General features: G+C 39.6%; 1 protein-coding gene across 1 annotated transcript in view; it reads left to right on the forward strand.

The window, feature by feature from the left end:
* The window catches only part of CPSF160 (cleavage and polyadenylation specificity factor 160), a 424,028-nt gene that overhangs the window by 84,764 nt on the left and 313,032 nt on the right, over positions 1 to 26,232 (forward strand). Inside the window, exon 13 of the mRNA XM_089425698.1 lies at positions 5,046 to 5,123. Coding sequence (XP_089281824.1) covers positions 5,046 to 5,123 — 78 coding nt within the window. The remainder of the gene's footprint in view (positions 1 to 5,045; positions 5,124 to 26,232) is intronic.

Raw genomic sequence — 26,232 nt, forward strand, 5'->3', positions numbered from 1 at the left:
ATGCCAAACCATGCAACTTGAATTTCCAAATTGGCAAGTCGAATGCCTCCAGAGAGGCCCACACAATCCTTGAGGAGGAGTGTTCTCGTTGAGGGGAGGGGGCAAGTGTATGTGAGAGTGGAATGGTAGGAGACCAGTCTCCACTCATCTCTCTTAGAACCCCAAGTCAAAGCCTACCAATTGGTAAGTCATCTCCTTCAAACTCGAGCTATCCCCTTGAAAAATGTGATTTACCTTGTGGAACTCGTGGTACCCTCCAAGTGAATTTGATTTCCTTGATTTGTGGCTTAGGTGGAGTCAACATCGCTTTCTAACTTGAATTTGACTTTTAAATGAATTTCCACCTCATTTCTACATCATTTTGACATGTGTGGATATTTATTTTTTTCTATTTATTTAATTGTTGGGCTAATTTATTGCCACATTTTCCACTAAACATGGGAAATGTGGGTTTTGAGGGTCTATAACTTATTTTTTACCCCTCAAAGTGTGTATTATTAGAAATTTGAGGGGGAGAGGTGTAATTTTGAGCAGACATACTCCACACAACTTCTCTAGACATCGCTTATTACATTTTACAATCAGAATTTATCAAAAATTCTGTCTAATGCGAAATTTTTAAAAATTAAGAAACTGACCTCTAGACCTATTCAAATTTCGTGAAATTTTACGAGTGATCTAGTATGGTAATATACAATGACTCTAGACACTAGGAGTCACCCAAGGCCTTGCCATCAAGCCGCACTCTGGCTTTGGGGTTATTGCTTAGAGGAAAAACTCAATTAATTATTAAGTGCTAAAAAATACCAATAATTAACCAAGTAAAAAAAAAACCTCCTAGAGTAAACTCACTTGATGACAATGTCCCAAGTTACCTATGCTTGTTACATGACTCAAGTCGTCACTGCAACATCACTTTACAACATCATCGCAGGGGTTGCAGAATCTGAGTGCAACATAGAAGAAGAATTAGAAGAAGAATGAGAAGAAGAAGACAGAGTTGAAAAACTCTAATGATATATGAACTCTAATGGTACATGAAGCCTTTGACATATCCTTGGGCATGGCGTCTTCAAGTGATCTTCAATGGTCAACATGGCCAAATCATTTTCTCTATTTTTATCTCAAGGTTGACTTTGCATGTTTGGGGAAAAAGGAGATCCAACTTTGGGCAAAAGGTCCAATTCTAGGTAGGAGGCTGAATTTTGAGCAAAAGGCTAAATTCTAGAGCAAGACCTAAATTCTGAGCAGACCTATATTTGGACATAAGTTTGACAATGTTTGACCTAGGCTTTGCTATTGGTCAATTTGAATTTATTTTGACTAAAAAGGATTGGATTGTATCTATTGTTGAATTTACATAATTTCTCTAAGGAAAAGGTTGCTGGGTTTTTCCCCTAAGTGTGTTTTCCCAAGGTAAAATATATGTGTCTCTTGTTTGGCTGTTTCTTTATGATCCTATTAGCTTTTCTGTGTAATTGCTTTATGATGAATGTTAATGTAAGAAAGACTAATATATGAAATCATAAGAAGTAATTATTATATTAGAAGATCCTTGAAAAATCAACGTGGTATCAGAGTTATGGTGAAAGAAAAGCCTTGAAATAGAAGTCGTAATACTCCAGGGTTTGTTCTGTCACTAACCCTAAAGGTCCTAGTCTAAGAAGCATGAGGAATACTCTAAAACAAGGCCAAGGTTTGCCTTCTTATTTGTGCCCTAGAAAATCTTCATTCTATTATACCCTAGAAATCAAGTCAATGATGAATACATGATCTGATAAATAAAAGGAGAATAACTTTATCTACTATTTAGGTTGAAAGTCTATTGTGTCTTCCCTCAGATGGGGGTGCACATGCAGACGTACATGTGGTGTGTGAAAGGCCATTTGGGCTTGTTCCCCCTGCATGCGAATATTAACTCCTTGTCGCTCAATCGATTCGGCATTTACTTCATCTGTGTGATGATCCTCCTCAAGAGCTCTACGGATAAATGTGATGCTTGGCATGCAAATTGTTTCAGTTCAACTGTTTGGGAAATGAATTTGGGTGCTGAAGAGAAGGGAAGCGACTAGGTTTGTGTCTATGGCACCTCACTGGGGCTCCGACCTTGGGCGAGGTTGGAAAACAACATTTACAGTTGCTTGGCGTGGATTGGGATAAGTCACTTGGTCTGACCTTGGGACCCCGATACGCGGACATTTGTGGCTTGATTCTGCTCCATTGCCTCCATTGGCTACCCGTCTCTTTCACTCTGGCTTCACTCTCGCTTGCTAGGACCCTTGCTGGTCTTCACAGGTGCGTGGGCTTTCATCTGCTATTTGGTAATTTGTGCTCTGGGTTCGGGTCTTTCCTTTGGCCTGAAGGTTTATACAACTTCTCGGTCAGCACTCGGGGCTGTGGGTTCTGTTTGTGTGAAGATTTGGGGTGGTTTTGAGAATTGTTCTGCTTTGTCACCCGGCCTGGGTAAATGTGAGGCCATCTCGCCTTTTTGGAGTGTCAGGTTGGTAGTTCATCTTTGTTCTAGTAAGCGGGTTTGTGGCTCTGGATTGTTCGTCTCTTGTGTAGGTTCTCTCAAGCGTGCTCTGCGGGCTCCCTCAGTTGCGAACCGTCAACCACAGTGACCGACAAGATGCCACAACAGCGAGGCTGCCCGCGTCGCGGGTGGGGGTAGCAAGCCTAGGCTGGGCTTCTCGACTCCCGAGCCAGACCATCACTCGTTCTTAGCGACCTCTTCCAGCCAGGAAACAGAGGATGCCGAGGCCATCTCTCCAGCCAATTCGCCAGGCCGCCTAGTCGCTCCTGCCTCTATGGAATCTATCATTGAGCAATTGCAACACATACAAATTGACATAGATATTATATGGGACCACAGGTTTGAAGATCGCAATGAAATTGTTGCCTATCTCACTGACATTTAATACAGTTAGAATGCCATTCTGGAACAATTGGAGTCTGGACAATCTTTGACGCAGTCACCGTCATTAACGACAACTTCCGCAACTTGGAGGCACGGGTGGAACATATTTCCACATACATGATTGTGCTGGCTACTTTGCAGCTTCCCCTGTAATGCCCCCTCATCCCCCTCCTTGATATGCTGCTACCAGTTCAAGTATCTTTTTGTGGCTCACATAGTATGCTAAGGCCATAGGGCCCTCCGGAAATGATGTATGCACATTGTCTATGCTAGTATTCTCCAAGCCTCAATCTCAAAAAGGTCTGGTCAGAATGAGGGAGCGGGGGCTGTTGAGAGCATTTTTGTATGCTATGATATTTTGAAAATCTAATGAAAGCCATTTTGAACGACAAAAAAAGAAAGAAAGTCTGTTGTGTCTCAGGACATAAACATACAGTACCAAGTCTAGGCCGTAGACCTTGTCAAGGGCCCAAATGCCTTAGAAGCAATAGCTTTAGAGGAAAAAGAACCTCAGAAGGTTATCACCACTAATGGTTCAAGAGGATGCCACATCAACCCCCATTATTCATGGAAAAAGGGCTAGCCACGTGATTGTGATGTAAAAGACTCTGGAAGAGTATATTGTAACTCTAGTTAAAGGTTGAGGTAGTGAAACTTAACCACTAGTAGGCTATCGGGCTGTGTTATAACTGGGTCACTAGAGGCATTCCATTCTTTCGAGTGCATTTGTTCCATAGTTGAGCAAAAGTAGCCAAGACAGATAGCACACAAAGAGGATTTGTGCACTATAGCAGCCCACAAGCCATACTTTGTTGTAGCTGCAACCATATTTCCAGATAGAGAAAGAGAGCGATGCGACCTCACTTTCCAACTAGGTTTTCTTTCGAAAGGGTTTCCCATAGCATATCTTGTGTCTTATATGTGTGTGTGTGTGTGTGAACTTTTATTTTTCTGTTATCGATTTTCTGTATAATTTCCATTCACATTCATGCACTAGTTACAATAGAATCTACAGATTTGGAAATTTAATAAAATTGTAATAGTGTATAATTTCATATTTTAATATAATATTATCAGATTTGTTGTGGTGAGTTGTCCAAATGAATATCCACGACAATTTGCAGATCAAGAAGGCTGAGAACTTAGTCTACACTCATAGCACACTTTGTCTCATATCTTGGAAAGATCCAGGGTACAAGGAGGGTCCTTTAAGGAGATTGAACCAATACACAGATGATGTTGCATGTGTGGACGAGGAGATACAACCAGATGGTCTTATTGAGCTACCTCCAGTTGCTATGCATAAGCAGGAGCCTTCAGAGGAGAGTGATCCTGTTGAAGAATGTAACCTACGTTAGTCTTCATAATTGTATCTACGTCATGATGTAATGTATTTGTCAAAAGGAAGAAAAATAAATTTTATTATAAAAGAAATTGACTTATTAAATTATGGGTTTCATGCTTGGGTCAATTGTTTATAGGTCAAAGCCTCCATTGTAGGCTTCTAGGGTTTATGTCAAGTGTCCTTGTCTTTGTCATAATGTAAAAGACCCTTCTTGGGCTTCATCTGTCAAGAAATAAATTTATTTTTATGTAAAATAGGTCATTTAGGCCTCCTCCACCAAGTCGGCCTCAACCTGGACAAGTCGGCCAAATTGAGGTTCCGAATCTACTATATAAAGGCAGCAATTCAACCTCATTTGGAGGACAAGACACTCAAGTTCGACTACAGGAATTTGGGTGCGATTATAGGACAAGACAGTTCTATTGACTGCTGATTGTACTCTCTAGTCCTTGTGACCTTTCACTTGGTGATTTGTTGGACGTTAATAAAATTATCTTATCTTATTGTGAATGTACGTCTTAAGTTATTGTGTTGTCTATTTACAAGTTTTGAAGATCTCTTATTTGCATTTATTAGAGTTACTGATTTAGCTTTTAAGTCTCTGTCAATGAATTGTATGGATATCGAAAATGGACATTCTTTTCAATGGGCATATTTATTATTTTTTGAACTTTTTCTGTACATAACTATTGATCTTGTTAAGAGTACATATATCTTTTGCATGAGATGGTAAAAAATCTAATTAGCGGTGCTTATGTTGCTTATTCGGCTTGTCTTCCATAGGTAGGTTGTTCTGGTCATGGAAAGAATGGTTCGTTATGTGTGCTTCAACAATCTATCCGTCCAGAACTAATCACTGAGGTTTGTATTTTTATTTCTCCCATTATGATATCTCAAACATATAATCTAGCTTTGGGATGATACCTGAAGACCTATAGAAACTTCTCTTGCTCTGTGTTTGTGTATTATTTTCCTCTTATAAATTTGATCATGAGACCTTTATCCTTGATTATTGGTTATCTTTTGATCCATCATTACTATCCCATAGAGATAGGAAGACATGGAAAGCAAACCGAGGATGAAATCTGAAACATTTAATGAGAAGGTGATAGTCTTTCTCACACAATGAGTATATTTTTTAGATTATGTGACAACTTTTCAAAACCTTTGTAACAGAACTTCTGTATAATAGGAGCTACTTCAAGACTCTCACTGCAGTTCTTGGATGGAATTTGAACTATGTCAAAAATGAACAAATCATAATTTTTATAAATGAAGTTTAAAATAAAAATATTCCATGTTGGAATATATAAATATTTATTAAATGATTAATTGATGATTACTTGAATGAGGTGTATGGCATTCATATGCCTATGGTGACCCTTCATATACAGTCATATCTTTGCTAGTTTTAACTTTTAATAATTACATATGATTCACATCATACCGTAATTCTATGTCCCAATATTTATATATGTTATTTTATATTCATAACATTGCTTTTCCCTTCAAAAGGCTCTGCATTAAGGCATTCTCATAGCTGTAGTCTTTTAGTTCATAATGGTTATTTACACTATATACCTATGCATATTGTTAAAGTCACTCGTTGATTTAGTCCTTGGTTTCTTTGTGTGTGTGTGTTTAATATGGTATTAGAGTCATAGTGAGGGGAAGTTGAAGGGGGTGAAGGCCTATGGTTTGCATAGATGAATGATGGAAGAGATATTGCTTTTTGATACACATAAGAAATTGAAAGAGCTTTTGGGCAAAAGAAACTATGTATATTTTGTTTTCAGGAATTTTTTAAAGTTAAGTTTATTTTTGAAAAAGAGAGAATTCCTAGATTCATATTTCTGATTTAAAAAGACTGTCCAAGTTATTTTTGCCCAATTTAAAGCTAGGTCTAGTTTTATGAAAATATAATAAAGGGGTTTATTTAAAAAATTATAAGAAAAAAGGATAGGGAAAGTTTTTGTTTCAGATTGGGTACATGGCTTTCCAAAAGTAGCTATCAATCAGTAGGGAGAATCAATATCACAGCTAAATCTGTATAACAACGGCCTAAGAAACCACTAGCTGTACAACTGTATATAATTATTTGTATGGACAACCACCAAATATTTGTACAGAATAGTCAATAGAACAAAATCTAGCAGCCTAGTGGAAAGCCTCACTAGGAAACCTAGGTCTTATGGCAACAAGGAATTAAGACACCACTATCATCTCAATGGCCTTTCTCTCGGTGTTTTGTGGTCGGATGTTATCCCCACAAGGGAGGATTTGCTGGCAAGGCTTAGAGGATAGATGACCTAGGGTTACTAAGACAGCTGATTCTCTAAGGATATTGCTAACAATATGATGTAGAAAGATCTTCAATAAAGGAAGGTTCAAGGGTGATAAAAGCTTAATGGTTATGGAGGAAGGTACTGACAAAGCCTTGGAAACCAAGATAATATTTATAGATGTGCTAGTACATTTTCAACCAACCCCAGTATACTAAGGAAAGGCTGTGTAAGTTTGGGCTTCAATGATGGGCAGGTTTACAGCATGCAAAACTATATAACAGCCAAGAAATAGCCTGCAAAGGATAAGATAAGCAAGGGATAGGTCACAAAAGGTTTTCAATGGCTGAAAATGCACAAAACACAGCATATGCCTAGAAGTCAGCCATGCATTTGATGGTAAAACTTGTTAAAAATGATATATTTTGCTTTTAAAACGTTAATAAATGCAATCCCTACCTAACAGACGATGACATAAAGGTCTTAAAATGCTATGAAATGCAGATTTTGACCAAAGCCTAACCCTAGCTACCATGAAATAAGGAAAAAAGAGATTTGTAGGATGATTGACACAACAAGATTACTGCCTTTATTCAATTGGGCAATGGAGTCAGTTAGGTCAATGTCAAGATAGGAGGAACTTGGATGAAGATGGGTGGAAGAGAATTCACTTCTCTTGGAAATCCTAGTGACTTCTTTCATAGGGTATGTTAGGTCAAAAGATGCATGAAAACAAGTTCCTTTGATGGATTCTTGAATGATAAATTTTGCATAAATATAAAGAAACAAGAGTTCATAAAAGATATTGCACTTTTTAACATAGCACAAAATAAACCTTAATTTCGGAAATTACATGCAAAATGGAAAAAAAATAGCATTAAACTTACACCATTCAAGCAAAAATCACTTCATTAATCCATGAGATAGCCTCTCCATGCAATAAATATCCTCACCAAGACAATTCACACTTAGCCATTGCATTCAAGATAAGATAAGATAAGATGATTTTAATAATGTCCAATGAATGACAACAAAAGTAGGTCAATGGGTGTCAAGTTTAGGGCATTTAGCTGAAGATTATTGTATGCAAACATTTAAATTTTTCATTATCCATATCATTCCATCATTATCAGCAATATACATAACAATAATGCAGTGTAATAGTAAGGACCAAATAGAAGAAAAGCGGAGACAATAAGGACAACAGTACTTAGGTCGGAGACTAGGGCAAAACTCCACAAGGGGGAAACCTAAGTTGCACGATACGGAGAAACAAGTACGATTTTCCGAAATGGGAACGGGTATGAAACGTGGTCCCCCCAAATTTTGGAAACGGGGGAAGACAATATATATATTAGGACATTTAAGAAATATGTGCAATCATAAAGCATACATGATACATTCTAATTTATTACATTATGATTAAATTGTCAATTGTCAATGCATAAAATCTAAGTTTCTAAACTTACATCACATTTACTCATGAATGATCACATAATGAAAATAGCAATATCCAAAATGAGCCACAAGAAATTTCTAATTTCTTGTCTCTTGCTTGATTGGGAGTCTCTTCCTACATAGTCGAATGACTTTAGTGCTCTTGATTAAATACAAGTTCCATACCCTAGTACCCTAGGTGCTCTTGATTATTGAGAGTCTCCCCTGCATAGAGGGCTTGGTTCTCTTGATTAAATACAAGTTCCATACCCTGGTACATGACAAAATCCAATGGAAACATTGCAATCCCCCCAATCCTGAAATCCTGAAAAACGGATAAGTCAGCTGGATTTTGAGTGAGATCTAAAATTCTACTTTCTCCATATGAAATCCAATGAGGGCGAAACCACTCTCAAACATCCTAAGTCATTTCATGGTAATGTTGAAAATTTAAGTAAGAGTGACATTCCAATTTATCTTTATTAAGTAAAATGAAAGATAAAGTGGAATGTCACTTTTACTTCAAGAATTTAACATTACCATGAACTGCTTATCAACACTAGGGCCATAGGCTTGAACACTAGGCTGGCCCACTTAAAAAAATCATCTTTTTTATAACTTGAGAGAGGCATCTAGAAGCATCCAAAAGACATTTTAGTCGCAAAATAAAAAATTCGAAGCAAAAAAAAGAAAAAAGAAAAAGAAAACGTCAAGTGTTAATTGGAAACTCCGCCATACGGCTTGGAAACTCGTTTCTGGCTGTACTGGCCATGTTTCCCCAGCGTGAAATGGGCCAGTATGGCCGAAAACGAGTTTCTAGGCTGTATGGTACGAGTTTCTTCATTTCTGTTTCATTTCCGGCCGAAACAGAGCCCTAGGCAACGTTTCTCGCAACTTAGGAGAAAACCCAAACTCAATTCTTCTTATTATTCGATTAATATCAAGAGTTCAGTAGAAAGAGATCCAATGAGATGTAATACATCAGGCCACTTAGGGCCAACAACATGCTTGCCCAACAATCTCAATCTGTGCTGCTGTCAGTATGCTTGCCCAGCAAGGTCAATCCATGCGGCTGTTATTATGCTTGCCCAAAAAGCTTAATCACTGACACTCCATCCAGATGTTACTGTTATCACTGATGCATCCTCGGCCTAGTCATCCTTGGTTCATCACCTTCTGTTCAATCAACTGTAACAAGTGATCCAATCATGACTAGTCTCACATAGCATACTCCATAGGGGAATGTGAACCACTCACCTTGTGTTCATATAGCTCCAGGAAGTACCCCAAGCCCCTAGGAGCTGCCGGAGCTTCATGTTCAACCCAACCAAGATCCCTTCATATAGGGAATGTTGTTCTATGAGAACCAAGACCTGTTCTTGGTGACAATAATGAAGACCTGTTCGTCCATGGGAGCCTCATTGCTCCTCCCAGCAACATATAGATGATGATACATAACTCATTGAAGAGATTCCTCAAACACACTGTCTTATAGCTAGCCATTCTAGCAGCAGTGATTTCAGCAGCACGTAGCAATCCTCTGTTTTCTGCACATCCAGGATACCAAATCAAAATCATGTTAAAGAAAACATATTAACTAACCTTACTCCCTCTCACTCAAGGAGACCACAAGCCTAAGCTTGTCTAATTCATGAAGGTGCCTCAGTGCATTTTCGACACAATTGCATTCTCTCTGGTTAAGGTGCATACTGCAATTCAAAGGATCCACCTGCTCATCATGGGATCCACCAAATATGAGGATAGTCCATTAATACCCATCAACATGCCATGCTTCTGGCAGTTCACTTCCATAGACAAAGGAGTCCTTTGCTATGAATACCGGGAGGGTTCAATACAACTCCCTCTGAAATTGATGATACAAGCCATTCCTGTCAGAGATAAACTCCTCATAAAACCAAATGCCATAAACATACCTTTATTACATCAAATCAGGTCTAGAACAACTACTTCAATTTGTAATCACGAGTCCTACCCATTTTTCTTCAAAAGTTCAGAGGTAGTTTCAAAAGGGTGCTTCATCCTCGAGCATCAATAACCAGCATTGCATGCAAGGATCCTATTCTGATCCTCTCCCTCTGAATAGGAAGTCTCTTCATTAATCAGGGAGACTTTAAGTCTTTACAAAGACGAGGCTCTTTTCTTTTTATTCAAGTGCCATGCTAATCAGGGATGGCCACATATTGAGACTGAACCAATTCAACTGCCTGATGTACCTGCTGTTCCAGTCAATGCGAGAGCATACTAGATCATATATATTTTTGAACTGGTCCAGGATCCATATAAGGGCTCGGTGCACAAGAGTATATGCAATCTGTATACTGCAACTATATACTGTAACCTTAAAACTCCAATCAAAATCAGATTCAGTCGTATAAAGTCTCGACACAATCCTGTAGCATTACAGTTCCAACTGTAATATATAACAATGCAACTCCTGCAACTAAGTATTTTGGCAACATCATGCAACTACATACAAGATGAGGACTTCGACATACACCAGGTAATATCTAAACTCTTGGACATTTACTCAAGTATCCTTGGTCACCTTCAAGTTCCACTGTAATATAAACATCTTGGACTGTGGAGTCTGTCATTCATCTATGCATACCCTTGAATTGCAACTGGCTATCACAATTGAACCAGTCATATAATGTGCTTAATTTTGCGCTTGTAACAGAAACTCCGGATTAATTTATCAACAGAATACTTGATACTATATGACGTAGTCCTCAGACTACTTGAACCAAAGATCAATAACATATACAATGCAACAGTATCTTCATTACTGTAGGTCTCAGATATATTCTATTGTAACAACCTTACATATATATAATCAGGCCAATATATTGCAACAATCCTCTACAAAAATCAATAAGGTCTGCCATCATAAGACTATCATGTCTGCCATGCCAAAGGAACAAGAAGCCTGCCATATACTGTTTGCCATGCCATACTAATAACAAGTCTGCCATCATCCATAAGGTTAGGTCTGACATCTGAATTAGTGATGTTATGTATCATCTAAAAATATTTGTCTGCCATCATATAAAGATTCTGTCTGCCATGATATTATGTGCCATATGCAAATTGATAAATTATGTCATGTAAGAGTGTTGTGTCATCCATACTTGTCTGCCATGCGAGTTATTGTAATTGACATACATACTATAAAACTCGCATCATTCATTAGTTTATGGCAACATATTCACATACATACTTCTCATCCTATGTTGTCAAACCATAGGAGATGGCTTGCATCATATACATGCTATGCTGTATGAAATATATTCTTTTGTAGTTTGAGCATTCCGCGTGGATCAAGTAACTGTAGTATTTGTCATAATTCGGATTTAACATCTGGCAAATTGAACTATACCTTTTAATAGCCCCCATATCAAACTTGTATGGAACAACTTCAGAACCTCAGACAATATTCCAAATTGCCTTAGAAAGAAAATTTCATTTTGTTGCTTCCCAAATGGTGAGTATAGGTGTCTATATATAGTGTATGGAGCCAACAAAAGAGCAAAAGTCATAGAGATACTTATCTTTGAAGGAGGATATCAGCTCCCTCGTAATCCAGGCATCTTTTCAACACCGAGGTTCATTAACCATATGATGAAGCTATCTGATGAGAAACAAGGGATCCAGCTGTGCTATTCTGGTTCCCATGTCCAACTATACTTGAAGACATGCCCAACTAGGGTTTTTCAATCACTGATCATATTCAAAAGGTTTCAAATGCAGATTTCCAATTAAGGCTACTTCATGAGATTTCCTTTCAAAAAGCCTAATCATCAAGGGTTCCTAGAGTTTCCTTCAAACCCTAGGATTCTTTTAGGCTTCCTGCATCTCCATCAAATCCTTGACTGGTGTCTTTCTCACGGACTTTCCTTCAGCCCAACTCTGATAACATGTTAAGTTTAGGGCATTTAGCTGAAGATTACTGTATGCAGACATTTAAATTTTTCATTATCCATATCATTCCATCATTATCAACAATATACATAACAATAAAACAGTGGAACAGTAAGGACCGAATAGAAGAAAAGTTGAGACAATAAGGGCACCAGTATTTAGGTCGGATACTAGTGCAAAACCCCACAAGGGGAAAGCCCCAAATTCAATTCTTCTTATTATTTGATTAATATCAATGTTTCAAAACTCCGACTTCGACTCCGACTCGGCCGAGGGTTGACTCTGACTCCGACTCCGACTCGGTATCGACTCGGCCGGCTCGATTTCAATGACTCGGTCATTGTAAAAAATACATTAAATATTTATTTTTTATAAAAACACATAATTTTAAAGATTTTCATTCATGTTTCCAAACACACAGCATTAGAATATAGATAGAAGACAACATATGATCAAAGTAGGCTCATGAATATATCCATTATATCAAAATGGCACCCAATGCATTGTCCAATACATACACAATGATGATATAGAGAGGCTATAAATGGCCTCTACAACAAAACTCTGTGACCAGTACTACTGGCTACTGCTAGAGTTGCCAACATCATCTGGCTCAATGTTACTTGGAAGTTGGGAGCAGGAGCGAAAGTGGGGAGTGAGAGCGAAAACGGAGCGGGAGCGACATTTTTAGAAGCTCCTGGTTTGGGAGCGAATCCCAGAGGAGTTCGACAACCAATGTCACTAACATCAAGGTACATAGAGGGATTGGTGCTCTTGATTAAATACGAGTTCCATACCCTAATACATGACAAAATTCAATGGAAACATTGCAATCCTCCAATCTTGAAATCCTGAAAAAATGATAAGTCTGCTAGATTTTGAATGAAATCTAAAATTCTACTTTCTCCATATGAAATCCAATGAGGCCGAAACCACTCTCAAACATCCTGAGTCATTTCATGGTAATGTTAAAAATTTAAGTAAAAGATGTCACTTTTACTTTAAGAATTTAACATTACCATGAAATTTGAATAGCATATCAATAGTAGAGAGCATTTGAGTGTGTTAAATAGGGTTTGGGAGGGGGAAATGGACCCCAAATAACATTTAACTAATTCATAAAACACATTGGAGTTCAAACCAATCAGCAAACGCTTCAAAATTTCATTAAAAAAATGTCAAATCGCTGTTTTGATGGGGTTACAGGCCACTGCTTATGACTCGGCCGAGTCAATGCAGAAACGGCTGAGTTGGCCGATTCAGCCGAGTCATGGCTGACTCGGCCTACTGAACCGTTTCCTCCATCGAGTCACATTTCTGGGCAATGAAACGGATCAACTCGGCCGTTTCCGTTTCGAATCGGCCGAATTTTAAAACTATGATTAATATGAAGAGTTCAGCAGAAAGAGATCAAATGAGAAGTAATACACCAGGCCACTTAGGGCCAACAATATATGCTTGCCCAACAAGCTCAATCCATGCTACTGTCAGCAGGCTTGCCCAACAAGCTCCATCACTGACACTCCATCCAGACGTCACTGTTATCACTGATGCATCCTCAGTCTAGTACTACTTGGTTCAGTCACCTTCTGTTCAGTCAACTGTAACAAGTGATCCAATCACTTATCCAACCTTGGTTTCCTGTAGCATAATAGATTTCTGTCTTTTGTAGCAATATAGGTCAGGACCTTAAATCCTTGTATACATCATAGTTTCCACAGTGTAGTATTCCAACTGTCATTTGTAACTTGTATGGCACATATCATTACAACCCTGGATGGCAGACTATAGACTCTTCACATATAAATTGAATGCATCTTATAACAAGGCAAAGGGGTTCGTCATACTTATGTTGTAATTGTGACTTTGCAACAGTAATTTTGTAGCTAACATTTTTCAACAATAATAGCCTGAAGTAGTCCTCAAAGTACTTGGAAACTCTTCATATTGTAACCACTGATACATACCTTGGTCTTCTTGGGTAGGAAGGATATCAGAATAGAGGTTCAAACTTCTTCAATAGAGATCTGAGAACGAGGGTTCAACAGAGATATGAACTGCCCTTTCTAATAGACCAACAAAGATCCATACTACTGTTCCAAACTGATGCCTTAAAATTGCTCCAAATCATACCTCTGAACTAGCCATGGATATCCGACCTGAGCCTGGATAGATCTGAACTGAAGTGAGTCTTTAAGAGATTCAAGCCATGCCTCCTAGCTGTGCCATGTCTCCAAAGATATCTGAACTGACTCACAAATAATCCAAACTATCTCACAAGAAATCTGAACTGTGCCTCGTTCATCATGCCTCCGAACTGTGCCAAGAATGCTTTTACAAATTCATATGTAATAACCCCGAATTGCCTCAGAGATAATCCCTTCACTGAACGATAAAGACCATAAGAAGACTGAGTTTTTATTTTTAGTTTTATCAGTAGGTGTATGAGGATGCATTTATATAGTGGTTGATATCAAGGGTCGTGCCCCTTTGAGGGGGAGGCCGACCCGTGAATTTGGTTAACATTAAATCAATTTCGCGAATTCAAATTTCTATTTTTCCCTCCAAGAAGCTGACTTGACTTTTGGGGATATAGTTGAATTTCCTTTTGTCATAATATTTCTTTGTTCCATTTAATACTTTATTGCATGATCAAATAAGCTAGGGAATTCTTCCCTAGCTGCCCAACTTTAACAATTGGACTAGAAGATACATCCAATAAGAATACAATGTGGGAGTGCAAATGCCAATCCTAGAAAAGCTAAATCTAATACAAAAATATATATGCAAAATGAAATAATGAAAAATACAAACAATAGGACATCCTCATGAACATGAACATGCATAAAATTGTATTGGCGACCCAATGAAGAGTCCATGGAGAGAGAGAGAGAGAGTTGAACATGAGGTCCATGATGTCAAGAATGTTTGTGTTTGATAACCGACGACGAAGAGGGCGAATAAGGTACTGGCTCACTATGCGAGTCTTCTAGTGCTGTTTGGGAATCTAGTTGTATGATCCTAGGGGGAAGGAAGGAGCGAGGGAGTCAGGTGTGGGGGTGGAACCTTGCTCTGGATTCATCTAGAACTGATCCCTCTAGTGCTCTAGAGTCTAGACATCCATAGATTGATGTGTCATGCAAAACCTTTGAACTGATATCGAGGTTGAGGGGAGACCCAACATCTCACAACTCTATTATCCGAAGTAACGTGGAACCCAACTCCTCGTTTATTGCTTCAATCAGTCGGATCAACCTAAAAGTATGATGGGATTGTTTGGGTCATCCCTGTGCGATGAGACATATGAAGGGCCAAAGATTTATGTTTGAATATCTCCCTGTTGAAGAGGGCTAAGCATCTCTAATTTGGATATCAGAAAAAGGTAGAGAGGGAGCTCCTCGAATCTCCATAGTGGCAATGGAAGCGTCCTCTGATCTCATAGTATAGGGAGTGTTAGTTTCTGGTAGCATTGGAAGTGCTCTAGCCTTGAAAATTGGTGGAGAGGCTAAGGCACATGAGTTCTAAAGAACCCAAAAATTATTTGGTGAAATTCCACCCGGATTGTATTTTATGAAAATAATTAATATTTTTAATGGAGTTCCTAAGTCTAAACTTAGGGAAATTAAAATATTAATGGGTATTAATCAAAATATGGGTGAGAATGATCTAGAAGGCGGATCAAGTCATGTTTTATTCTTAGCTGTTGATTAGAGACTTAATCTCGATCGTTGAAGGCTCAACAAGAAAAGTGTAAAATGGAGGCTTGAGGTTCATTTGGAAACACACATAGAGAGATTGAAGAAATCGATTTTCTGAGGTGGGAAGTTCTAAGGAGGAAAATCGATTGGGGAGATCTTGCAGTTGAATGGCAAAGAGAATCCGAGAGGAGGACTTCCTGGAAAATACAGAACAAAGAGGCAGAGAGAGCTTGCAGAGAGGCAACGCAGTAGCCGGGAGAACTGACATAGAAAAGTTGCCTATCACGCAGAATCCAGAACTGTCAGAACAATCGAAATTGTCGGGAATTGCCGAAACTACTGGAACAACTAGGAGAGCTGACATAGAGGCAACGCAGTAGCCGGGAGAGCTGATGTAGAAAAACTGCCTGTCACGTAGAATCCGGAACTGCCGGAACAGCTGGGAGAGATGACGCAGAGGGTAGAGAAGGTGACACAGAGCTAGCGCAGAAATAGCTGAGGTTAGCCAGTCTTGTGCCGGATCAACCATAATTTTGCTAGGTGAAGTAAGGTAAAACTCACTAAGATTTTTAGCGAGTATTTTTCTCTGTAAAGGATTACTAGATGAACATCCTAGATTTGTATTCAGATATTTCTCCTGCATAATAATAAACCTGCAGATGTGCTGCACCGGTTTTCCCGCATTGGGTTTCTCTGGGGACTATTATGTCCGAAAATAAGTGTGTCCTATGTATCTTGTTCTTTGCTCTGTTTTCTATTTGATGAGATCAAGTATTTAATTAGTGTAGGCTGCAGAAGTAATTTGCTTCAGTATTCAGAAGAATAACTTGATGAATATAATTTAAAAATCAAGTACGTGAAGTAGATTTAGATTTGCTACAGTAGGGGTTCCTTCGAGTCTAGGAATTTTCACATGGTATCAGAGCATTGATTTTGAAAGAGGAAGAGCAAATCCAGTGCTGAGAAGTGAGGTCGAAAGTTGCACTTAGCAACAATTCGAATCCCCTTGAAGGGATTGCACAGTCCTCTTCGGGAAGCAGATCTGAGGAAATCTCTCTTTGAGTCAGATGATAGAGGTTCGATTTCCAATTTGTGAGTTTGTAGAGGCAGATGGACTGACATAGAGCCTCAGCGCAGTGCTTGAAGGGCGTAGTTTCTGCCGGAGTAGAAATCTGCAAGAAAAGAACGAAGACATGTAGAAGGGAAATTTTCTCCTCAGAGAACTTTCCGATAGAAAGTTTGAATTTCTCACTTGCTGAGCAGTGCTAAGCAGTGACTAGAGGAGTTAGTTCGACAGTTGGGTGAGATGGCATCACATGGGCTCAGAGATCAGGATAGGTTGGAAGGAGCTTCCAACTATGTCATATGGAAGACCAAAATCTTAGGTGTTTTGGAGGAACATGATCTCGAGACCTACATCAATAGTGTTGTAGCTGTTCCTGTTGACAACGATCAAAAAAAGAAGTACAAGGCCGAGCAGGGGAAGGCGAAGAGGCTTATTCTTGGTGGAGTTCGAGATCATGTGGTCTCACATTTGCAGGGCAAGGATACAACCCGAGATATGTGGGAAGCCTTGTTTTATATGTATGAAGGCTCTATCGAACAATGAAAGATATATTTTTAGCAGAAGTTGTGGTGGACTTTGATGTAGAAAGGAGAAGGGGTGAAACTTTATCTTAAGCGTCTTCAGGACACTAGAGACCAACTTGCTGCAGTTGGGTCCACTCTGTTATCACTCTGATAATCCTTTTGAAGTAAAAAGAAAGGAAAACCAAAGGTAACCACAAATCGCTTTTGGAGATCAGGACCTAGCCTTCCTGATGCTCAGAGAGGGCTCTCTCTTTAAAATTTAACTTTGTTTTAGTTAAGATGTTTTTAGGCTAGTTATGATTGTTCAAGGGGTTTTTGATTTGTATTTGAGATTGGGTGGTGGGATCTGCTTAGAGAGATGGATAAAATGATGTCTTTAGACCATTGGTCTGTGGAGTCAAACAATAAGGAAGCAAAACTAGATTAATTCACTAAAGGGAATGTTCCAAGGGCAAGATAGGAGACTGTTTTTTAGATCTTTGAGACAGAGGGGTGAAATGGTTTCACTTGGGGTGAGAGAGGGTTCTCAGAGTCAGATAATGAATGAGGAATAAAGGGATAAACAAGATCAAAGGGCAATTAAGAATCCTTTAACCTGGGTATTCAAGAAATCAATCTAAACCAAAGAGAAATTAAGAATTCTTTAATTTAAATATCAGAAGAAAACATTTAAATGCATAACTGTTAAGACAGAGTAATTAAACAAGTTCTGAAATATTATTCCAGTTATAACATATAGATTGAGAAACACATTAAAGATTATCAATAACTTTGAGAAAAATAACAATAGCACATGAAAATACTTGTCTGAAATTTGCTCAACACATGAATCCTTGGAAATACCTGATCTTTATTATCAATCTAGTTTGCTGGCTTAGCAAATGATTCAATAACCTTCTGGGTCTTCTGATAAAAAGGTCTATAGAAATGTCTAATAGAATCCACACTTAATACTTCGAATTATGAAGTATTTATACAAAAGGATTTACAAAAATATCTCAAACTGTATTGAGAATTAATTTAGGAGAAAGAAAGATCTTCATGCAAGAAGATAGAGACAACTATTGAACCGTTTCATGCTGTCTCTTTTATTTTGGCTCTGCTGGCTTTGATCTTTTGCCCTTTATTCTGCTTTGTTGTTTGATCTTTCACGCTGGATGCTTCATTTACTTTAGCCTTTCATCTGATACACTTTGACTCTGCTGATCTGTCAACCTCCTTTTACCACGCTGTTTTACTTTTACTGCACATTAACCTTTTTACTGCATATTTCTATAGTAAATCAGTTAATTTCTCCCATGTTTTAGCATCAGGTAATTGAATTTTCATCATCTTTCTATATGTTTCATTTGCCTTTGTGTATTTGGCAAAAGTAGGCTTATTGATAAACAAGTCTTTTACGTCATGCTGGAGGTAAAACAAGTTTTCAAATGTTTGTTATTGTACTTTCCCTGTTGGCAATGCCTTTATTGATGATGTATTTACCTGCTTTGCTGCTACCTCTCTGATTTTCTTGTTGTAATCCTCCCATGTCATCAGCCTACCATTTATCACTAAGGGACTAGGTAGTTGTAAAGTTTTGTAGATGTTCTATGCTAAGAGCAATTTCACTTTTCTCACAGCAATCATACAAGTAGATAAGCAAAATGCAGATAGAACATATAAGCAGATCTTACAGAAGACAAATCAGAAACAAGAAAAATGTATGTGTTTGTTTCGGCGGTCAACAGGATGCTTCAACCAGCAAAGTCTCCTTTGGTCAGCCAGCCCAGCATGTGTCACAACAACCCTCCAACCAGTAGATGAGTCAACCCAAGTCAGTTCTACAAAAGTCAACGCTGTCCTGAAAAGTCAACGCAGGGGCAGCAAGCTAAAAGTCAACGCAACAGCAAAACGGTCAACCCTTTGACCTCGATTTTTGTGCCAGGTAGTATGGCCTTCAAAAATCGAACCTCCCACAAGTTTTCAGCTTGTTTGGACCAAGCGTTGACCAAAGTCAACGCTGGTCAAACTTCTGCGAAACCCTAGCAGCAGAAACCCTAGCAGCAGAAAAATCCTCTTCGTCCTTCCCACGTGTGGCTGAAATTCGTCCTCCAGGTAGCTCGTACTTTTTAGGATGAGAGAGGAAGATGTGAGTTGTTTTTGTGATCCAATTCTCTCCAACTTTTCCTGTATATATATATCCATCAATGAGGGTGTGTGACACATCTGTTGGGCATGTGAGCCTACATTACAAAACTGGCTGACCTTTGCACATATAATTTATTAAGAATAATAAATTCAAAATATAAGTTCTGCTCATCGGATTAAGACTATTTTTATATGGATTTTACACCTCTCAGAAAGAGGAATCCAACAAAAATATTAGCCTCTTAATCTGAGCATCAGAACATGGAGTTTGGACCTAGTTGTCCAAATTTAACACTCCCTCTCAACTAGGGAGAACTCCATCTATTAGTGCAATTAACATCGTGAGTCATCCCGCCGAAACTTGCTTTGCTGGCTTCTTTATTTCAGAACAGAAGTGGGTCAGTCACAAAGACATCATTCCCCGACTGACATAATCAGTCCAGAGGTCCCAGACCTCACAAATCTTGATCCCAGATCAAGTGGTTGGACCATGCCATCCTAGATAGAGAGTACGGCAATCTCTGATGCGTCCATCAGTCTTTGCTAATAGTCTCTAGCTTTTCCACACCTCATTGGCCAAATGAGAGGTACTTCCCATGAGCCCTGAACTCAATGGGTAGGATGCATACGGGGCACAGATTAAATGAGTGGCGAACCAGCTCAATAATCACAAGGGTGGGGCAGAAGCATTATGAGTGCTTATAGCTCCGAGAAGCTATCCCCAAAGCCCCCCAGAGCTCCCAGAGCTCATTGTCCAACAGGACCCACATCATAGGGTCTTTCCACGACACCAAGACTCTCACGGAAGGTTAGGAACTTGACCTTCCCCAGGGGCTTAGTGAGAATATCCGCGACTTGCTCATCAGTTCCTATATGATCGAGCCTTATGGCGCCTCGCTGTACCATATCCCGGATAAAGTGGTACCTGATATCAATATGCTTGGATCGGTCGTGGAACACAGGATTCTCAGTCATACGAATCCCATTCTGATTATCACAGAGTATTACAGTGGTATCTAGCACATGTTGGAACAGCTCACTAAAGAGCTTCCTCAACCAAACTGCTTCACAACAGGCCATACTAGCAGCAATGTATTCGGCCTCCGCGGTGCTCAAAGCCACCGACTTCTGGTTCCTGCTCATCCATGAGATCGAAGCAGAACCAAGATTGAAACAGCATCCAGATGTGCTCTTACGATCCACCACACTGCCAGCCCAATCGGCATCAGTATATCCCCGGAGTATCACACTCCCGACAGTGTATCTCAGCCCATGGTTTATCGTGCCCCGAAGATATCTCAAAAGATTCTTGGCACCAACCCAGTGAAAATGATGAGGCTCAACCATCTGTTGACTCAAAGTATTCACTGCAAAACATATGTCCGGACGGGTGTTCAATAAGAACATCAAAGCTCCTATGAGTTGACGATACTCAGTAGGATTGGCCAAGATAGGCCCTGTAGCGCTGCCACTCAACTTCTTAAAGTTGAGTTCCATTGGTGTCGACACGGACTTACAGTCCACCATCCCAAATCTTTCCAGAAGCTTCACAATATACTTTCCTTGAGAAAGGAAAATCTCTCCAGGTCTCTGCCAGACCTCCAGGCCTAGGAAATAGTGCATCAGTCCTAGGTCTTTCATCTCGAACTCAGCAGCAAGCTCCCTCTTACATTGATGAATGAGAGGGTCATCACCTGTCAGGAAGAGGTCGTCCACATACAACACTAGAATGAGAGGCTTTCCTTCCTCAACCTTAAAGTAAAGGTTTGGATCAGCATTGCTTCGAGTGAAGCCCAGCTTCATCAAGTAACTATCCATCCTCTCATACCAAGCTCTGGGTGCTTGCTTTAACCCATAGAGGGCTTTCTTCAACCTGCAGACATAAGTGTCTCGATCTTGAACTTCAAATCCCAGAGGTTGTTCTACATACACCTCTTCCTTTATTGCACCATGCAGAAAAGCAGTCTTGACATCCATCTGATGAAGACTCCATCCTTGCGTAGCAGCAAGGGCTATGATGGATCGGATGGTGGTATATCGAGCCACAGGTGCAAATATATCGTCATAGTCAATTCCTTCGTTTTGAGAGAAGCCACGGGCAACAAATCTTGCCTTAAACTTTTCAGCACTCCCATCAGATCCATGTTTAATCTTGTAGAGCCATTTAGCGGTGACAACAGATTTGTCCTTCGGTCTCGGGACCACATCCCAGATATCATTCTTCATAATAGCCTCATATTCTTCATGCATAGCATCCTTCCAGACTTGATGCTTGATGGCTTCTTCAAAAGATCCAGGTTCAGATTGTATAATAGTACTCATGGCAGCTAGATACCCTTGGTATCTACACGGCTTCTTGCTTTCTCGGAATGTTCCCCTTGGGGCAGCATGACCCTCAGCATCTTCGAGGGTGTCCCTGAGCCATGATGGCCTCTTTCCTAGAGAAGGGGAAGGATCAATAGGGTTCATTGGCTCTTCAACATCAGGCATAGTCTCATCCTGGGGTTCTTCCAGATTTCCAGGTCTTTTTTCATGGTTTTCTTCAGATCTAGGAAGATCTACTACTTTCTTCAGGGAAGCATCTTCGTCAAAAGTGACATCATGGCTTATCTCTACTTCCCTTTGACCAGGTACATAGACTCTATATGCCTTAGAAGTCTCACTATAGCCCACAAACATTCCTTTCTTCCCAGTAGCGTCCAGCATACTTCTCTTTTCTTTCGGCACATGAAAATAGACAGGACATCCAAAAATTCTAAAATGTGAGACATCAGGTTTCTTACCAGAGAAAACCTCTTCGGGAGTTTTGGAGTCCAAAGCGGAATGAGGGCATCGGTTTTGAATGTACACAGCAGTATTTGCTGCTTCTCCCCACAGAAACTTGTGTTTAACAGCAGCAGAGGCATTTGATGGAGGTTCTTGAATCTTCCCTGTCACATGATCTAGGAGATCATGATCTTCTAATTTGAGATCTAATAACATCTTCCAGGCATGGAAGTCATCACTTCCAGTCAGCTTGTCATTCTCCCTGAATTCAAGCTTAGAGGAATCCATTTCCTTCGATGATGATTGCTATAGATAGAGTTTGTCTTCACCTCAGCTCTGATACCATGTAAAGTTTTGTAGATGTTCTATGCTAAGAGAAATTTCACTTTTCTCACAGCAATCATACAAGTAGATAAGCAAAATGCAGATAGAACATATAAGCAGATCTTACAGAAGACAAATCAGAAACAAGAAAAATGTATGTGTTTGTTTCGGCGGTCAACAGGATGCTTCAACCAGCAAAGTCTCCTTTGGTCAGCCAGCCCAGCATGTGTCACAACAACCCTCCAACCAGTAGATGAGTCAACCCAAGTCAGTTCTACAAAAGTCAACGCTGTCCTGAAAAGTCAACGCAGGGGCAGCAAGCTAAAAGTCAACGCAACAGCAAAACGGTCAACCCTTTGACCTCGATTTTTGTGCCAGGTAGTATGGCCTTCAAAAATCGAACCTCCCACAAGTTTTCAGCTTGTTTGGACCAAGCGTTGACCAAAGTCAACGCTGGTCAAACTTCTGCGAAACCCTAGCAGCAGAAAAATCCTCTTCGTCCTTCCCACGTGTGGCTGAAATTCGTCCTCCAGGTAGCTCGTACTTTTTAGGATGAGAGAGGAAGATGTGAGTTGTTTTTGTGATCCAATTCTCTCCAACTTTTCCTGTATATATATATCCATCAATGAGGGTGTGTGACACATCTGTTGGGCATGTGAGCCTACATTACAAAACTGGCTGACCTTTGCACATATAATTTATTAAGAATAATAAATTCAAAATATAAGTTCTGCTCATCGGATTAAGACTATTTTTATATGGATTTTACACCTCTCAGAAAGAGGAATCCACAAAAATATTAGCCTCTTAATCTGAGCATCAGAACATGGAGTTTGGTCCTAGTTGCCCAAATTTAACAGTAGTCCCTTTTCTCTCAAAATCTGGAACTTAGCCATAAATCTGTCAACGGCTAGTTGGATATTCTGACACTTATCCTCCAAGTGTTGCATCAAGTTCCTCTTGGAGAGGACCCTTTTGACCTCCAAAATTGTCTTCGTTTTGTCCTCAATTTCCAACTCCTGCATTTCATACTTATCCTTGTTGTTAAGGAATTGGATAATTTTGGCAGCCTCTTCTGGCATTTGTCCTAATTCTACTTTTACTTTCTAGATGGCCTTTGTAGCCAGCTTTATCAAATCTATTTGCTCGAAAATCCAGTGTTCCACGGGGACTCGCCCCCCCCCTAGGGGTCTAGTTTCCTCGCACCCCCGCGCTCCGGGGACTTGGGGACGAGTAGGGGACGTTTCCCCACGCTCCCAAAATGGAGGAAACTCGGGGGGACGTGCCAGGGAAACGTTTCCCTTCCCTGAGGGGGCGTTTCCAAAAAGGGGAGCGTGGGGGGACGTGAGGGGGCGTGGGGGGACGTGAGGGGGCGTGGGGGAGCGTGGGGGGACGAGGGGGGACGTGGGGGACGAGGGGGGACGTGGCACACCTTTAATGCATTAAAAACCATTTTAATTAACTAAATGTTGAACTTAATCTTTAATTAAGAGTTAATTAACGTTTAGGGTTTTGGAAAATCGTTGTTTCATGTTATAAAAACAACACCTTGAACCATGAACAACACACTCACAGCCTTTGCAAGTTCGCTGAGCGCTCCACTCACAGCGTTGGATTTCACTGTTCGGATTTTAATAAACAGTGCCTGTATCATTATTGATTGTATTAGGAATTGTATACAAAAGGTAAATTACCTAAAAAAAGTCAGTGAATTAATACAATTAGTTGAAAGTGCAAGCTAGGAAAACCAAGACCTTGAATCGGTTCAATATGGGCTCTCCCCGTTCATGGTGATAGTAGGTTTAGGAAAAGAGCCTATTGTCACATGTTCTGAAAAGTGGATCTGACTATTTTGTTTCCAAGAACCAATTAACCACAAGTATGGGTGAAAAATCCGACTTGTAAAAACTTAAAAGACTGCCTCCTTGACTACCATGCGTTGTGTTGATGAGACCTCACTGAAATATAATATTGTTGATATAATAAGACCTGATTAAAATACAAAATGTTAATATTCCACCAGCCACCCAACTACTTTCCTATATGATTTCTCAAAATTCTGCCTTGACATCTAATTTTGATCCCATGAGAACTTAAAGGGTTCAAAATAAACATTCACTCAAAGAAAGAAACCAGCAGGATCTGTAAAATGGAAACTAACTAAGCAGTCTAACAACATGAAACGAAGAAAGTAATTTCCACTTACGTGTCTATCATTTTTTGCATGAGATTGCCTACGGAAAAATCTATGGCACAAGGTTATGGCTGTTGCAATGGTTACCTGGGAACTGAATAAACAATAGACAGTCAGCCTATTACTATATTAGGCCTATGGTCTTTACTTGTGGAAAAAGCATCCAAGTTCCGTTTAGTCCAAGTTCCAAAAATGATTTCTTTTAGACATTTTCTCTATGTTAGCAGTATCTAAAACAAAATTGTGAAGGTATATCAGACCTATGGGCTAGTCCTATGGAAGCATTGCCAAATAGGCTATTCATATATTAATATTATCAGTTGAAAATCTACGCCCTGCCTAACTAATATGTCAAGAACTTAGAAGTCCAGTTTCTCAAAATCATTATACATAATCCACTATAGTTCTGAGTTCTCTCTATGTTTAAGTTTTCTTCTAAGAAGGACAGTTCTCTCTTTGTTTAAGTTTTCTTCTAAGAAGGATTGTAAATTTTCAAATTCATTGCTTTCTTGCTCCAGGAATTCATATCAATGATCATGCTTTGCAGCTTTTCAATTCAACCCAAATTGTCATAGTGGACTCAATTAATAAATTATATTTTATATTTATAAATTTTTAAGACCCTGACGCTCCCCCACGTTTCCTAAAAAATGGTAGGGAGCTTTTGCATAGGCCGCTCCCGCGCCCCCTCGCTCCCTCGCCCCCTCGTACCGGAACCTTGGTGGAACATTGCGAAAATCACCTAAATAGATGGCCAAATATCATTGACAGAGTCAATGATATTGGCCCATAGTTGTTGCTTAGCTTGCTGAGGGGTTCTTTCAGTGTTAAGCCCTTCTCCAGGGCTTTCAATCTTTCACTCATCCTGGCAGCCTTTTTCACTTCTTCTTTGTGCATGATTTTTGCAAGCTTGTAATCAGTTTCCAAGCTTGTCACTTTCTCTTTGAGCTTATTCATCTCTGTTGTTTATATGGACATTTCTTCCATAGCTTTAACCAATTTTGCTGCTTCTTCACCTAATGTACCTATTGCTGATGTAGATGCTGTAGAAGCCAGTAGTGCTATGGCCATTAGAGCTGTGGGAGCGAATGAGGCTGCCAATGTGGAAGGAATAGCCGTGGTAATTGCTAGGATGACATTTACTGAGATAGTGCCAAGATCAGTTTGCTTTAATTGGATTAAGTTGTCCAATTCCTTTTCGGTCTCCCTCAACTGATCATTGAGTTTAAGGACTAAGTCCATCAACTCTTCATGCTTAGTTTGGCTTTCCAAGACTTCTTGTGTCTGGGGGTGCTGTAGTTGAGGTATCTGAAACTGTCTTTTGAGGGCTGCAATGTCATTATTCTTCCTTTTGATTAATTGTTCAGCAGCTTGGATGTCGTTGGGATCATGTCCCAATTCAATTACCAAATCTTCCAAAGACTTGATTTTGGTGTCTTTGGCCTGTGAAGAGGCCTTTTCCAACTGATACTGGGCGGAAATATTATTAAGTGAAGTCTGCAACTGATCTGCAGTTATGGCCTTTCCTGTAAGGGTGGAGTAAATAATTTCTCCAGCTTGTTTTGAAATTCAATTTCATCAATGGGATGAATATCCCTTGCCAATACTTC

The sequence above is a fragment of the Pinus tabuliformis genome, chromosome 4_2, assembly GCF_031772625.1.
Source record: "Pinus tabuliformis cultivar Carrire ecotype Pingquan chromosome 4_2, CPIR1, whole genome shotgun sequence".
In the NCBI taxonomy this organism is placed as follows: domain Eukaryota; kingdom Viridiplantae; phylum Streptophyta; class Pinopsida; order Pinales; family Pinaceae; genus Pinus; species Pinus tabuliformis.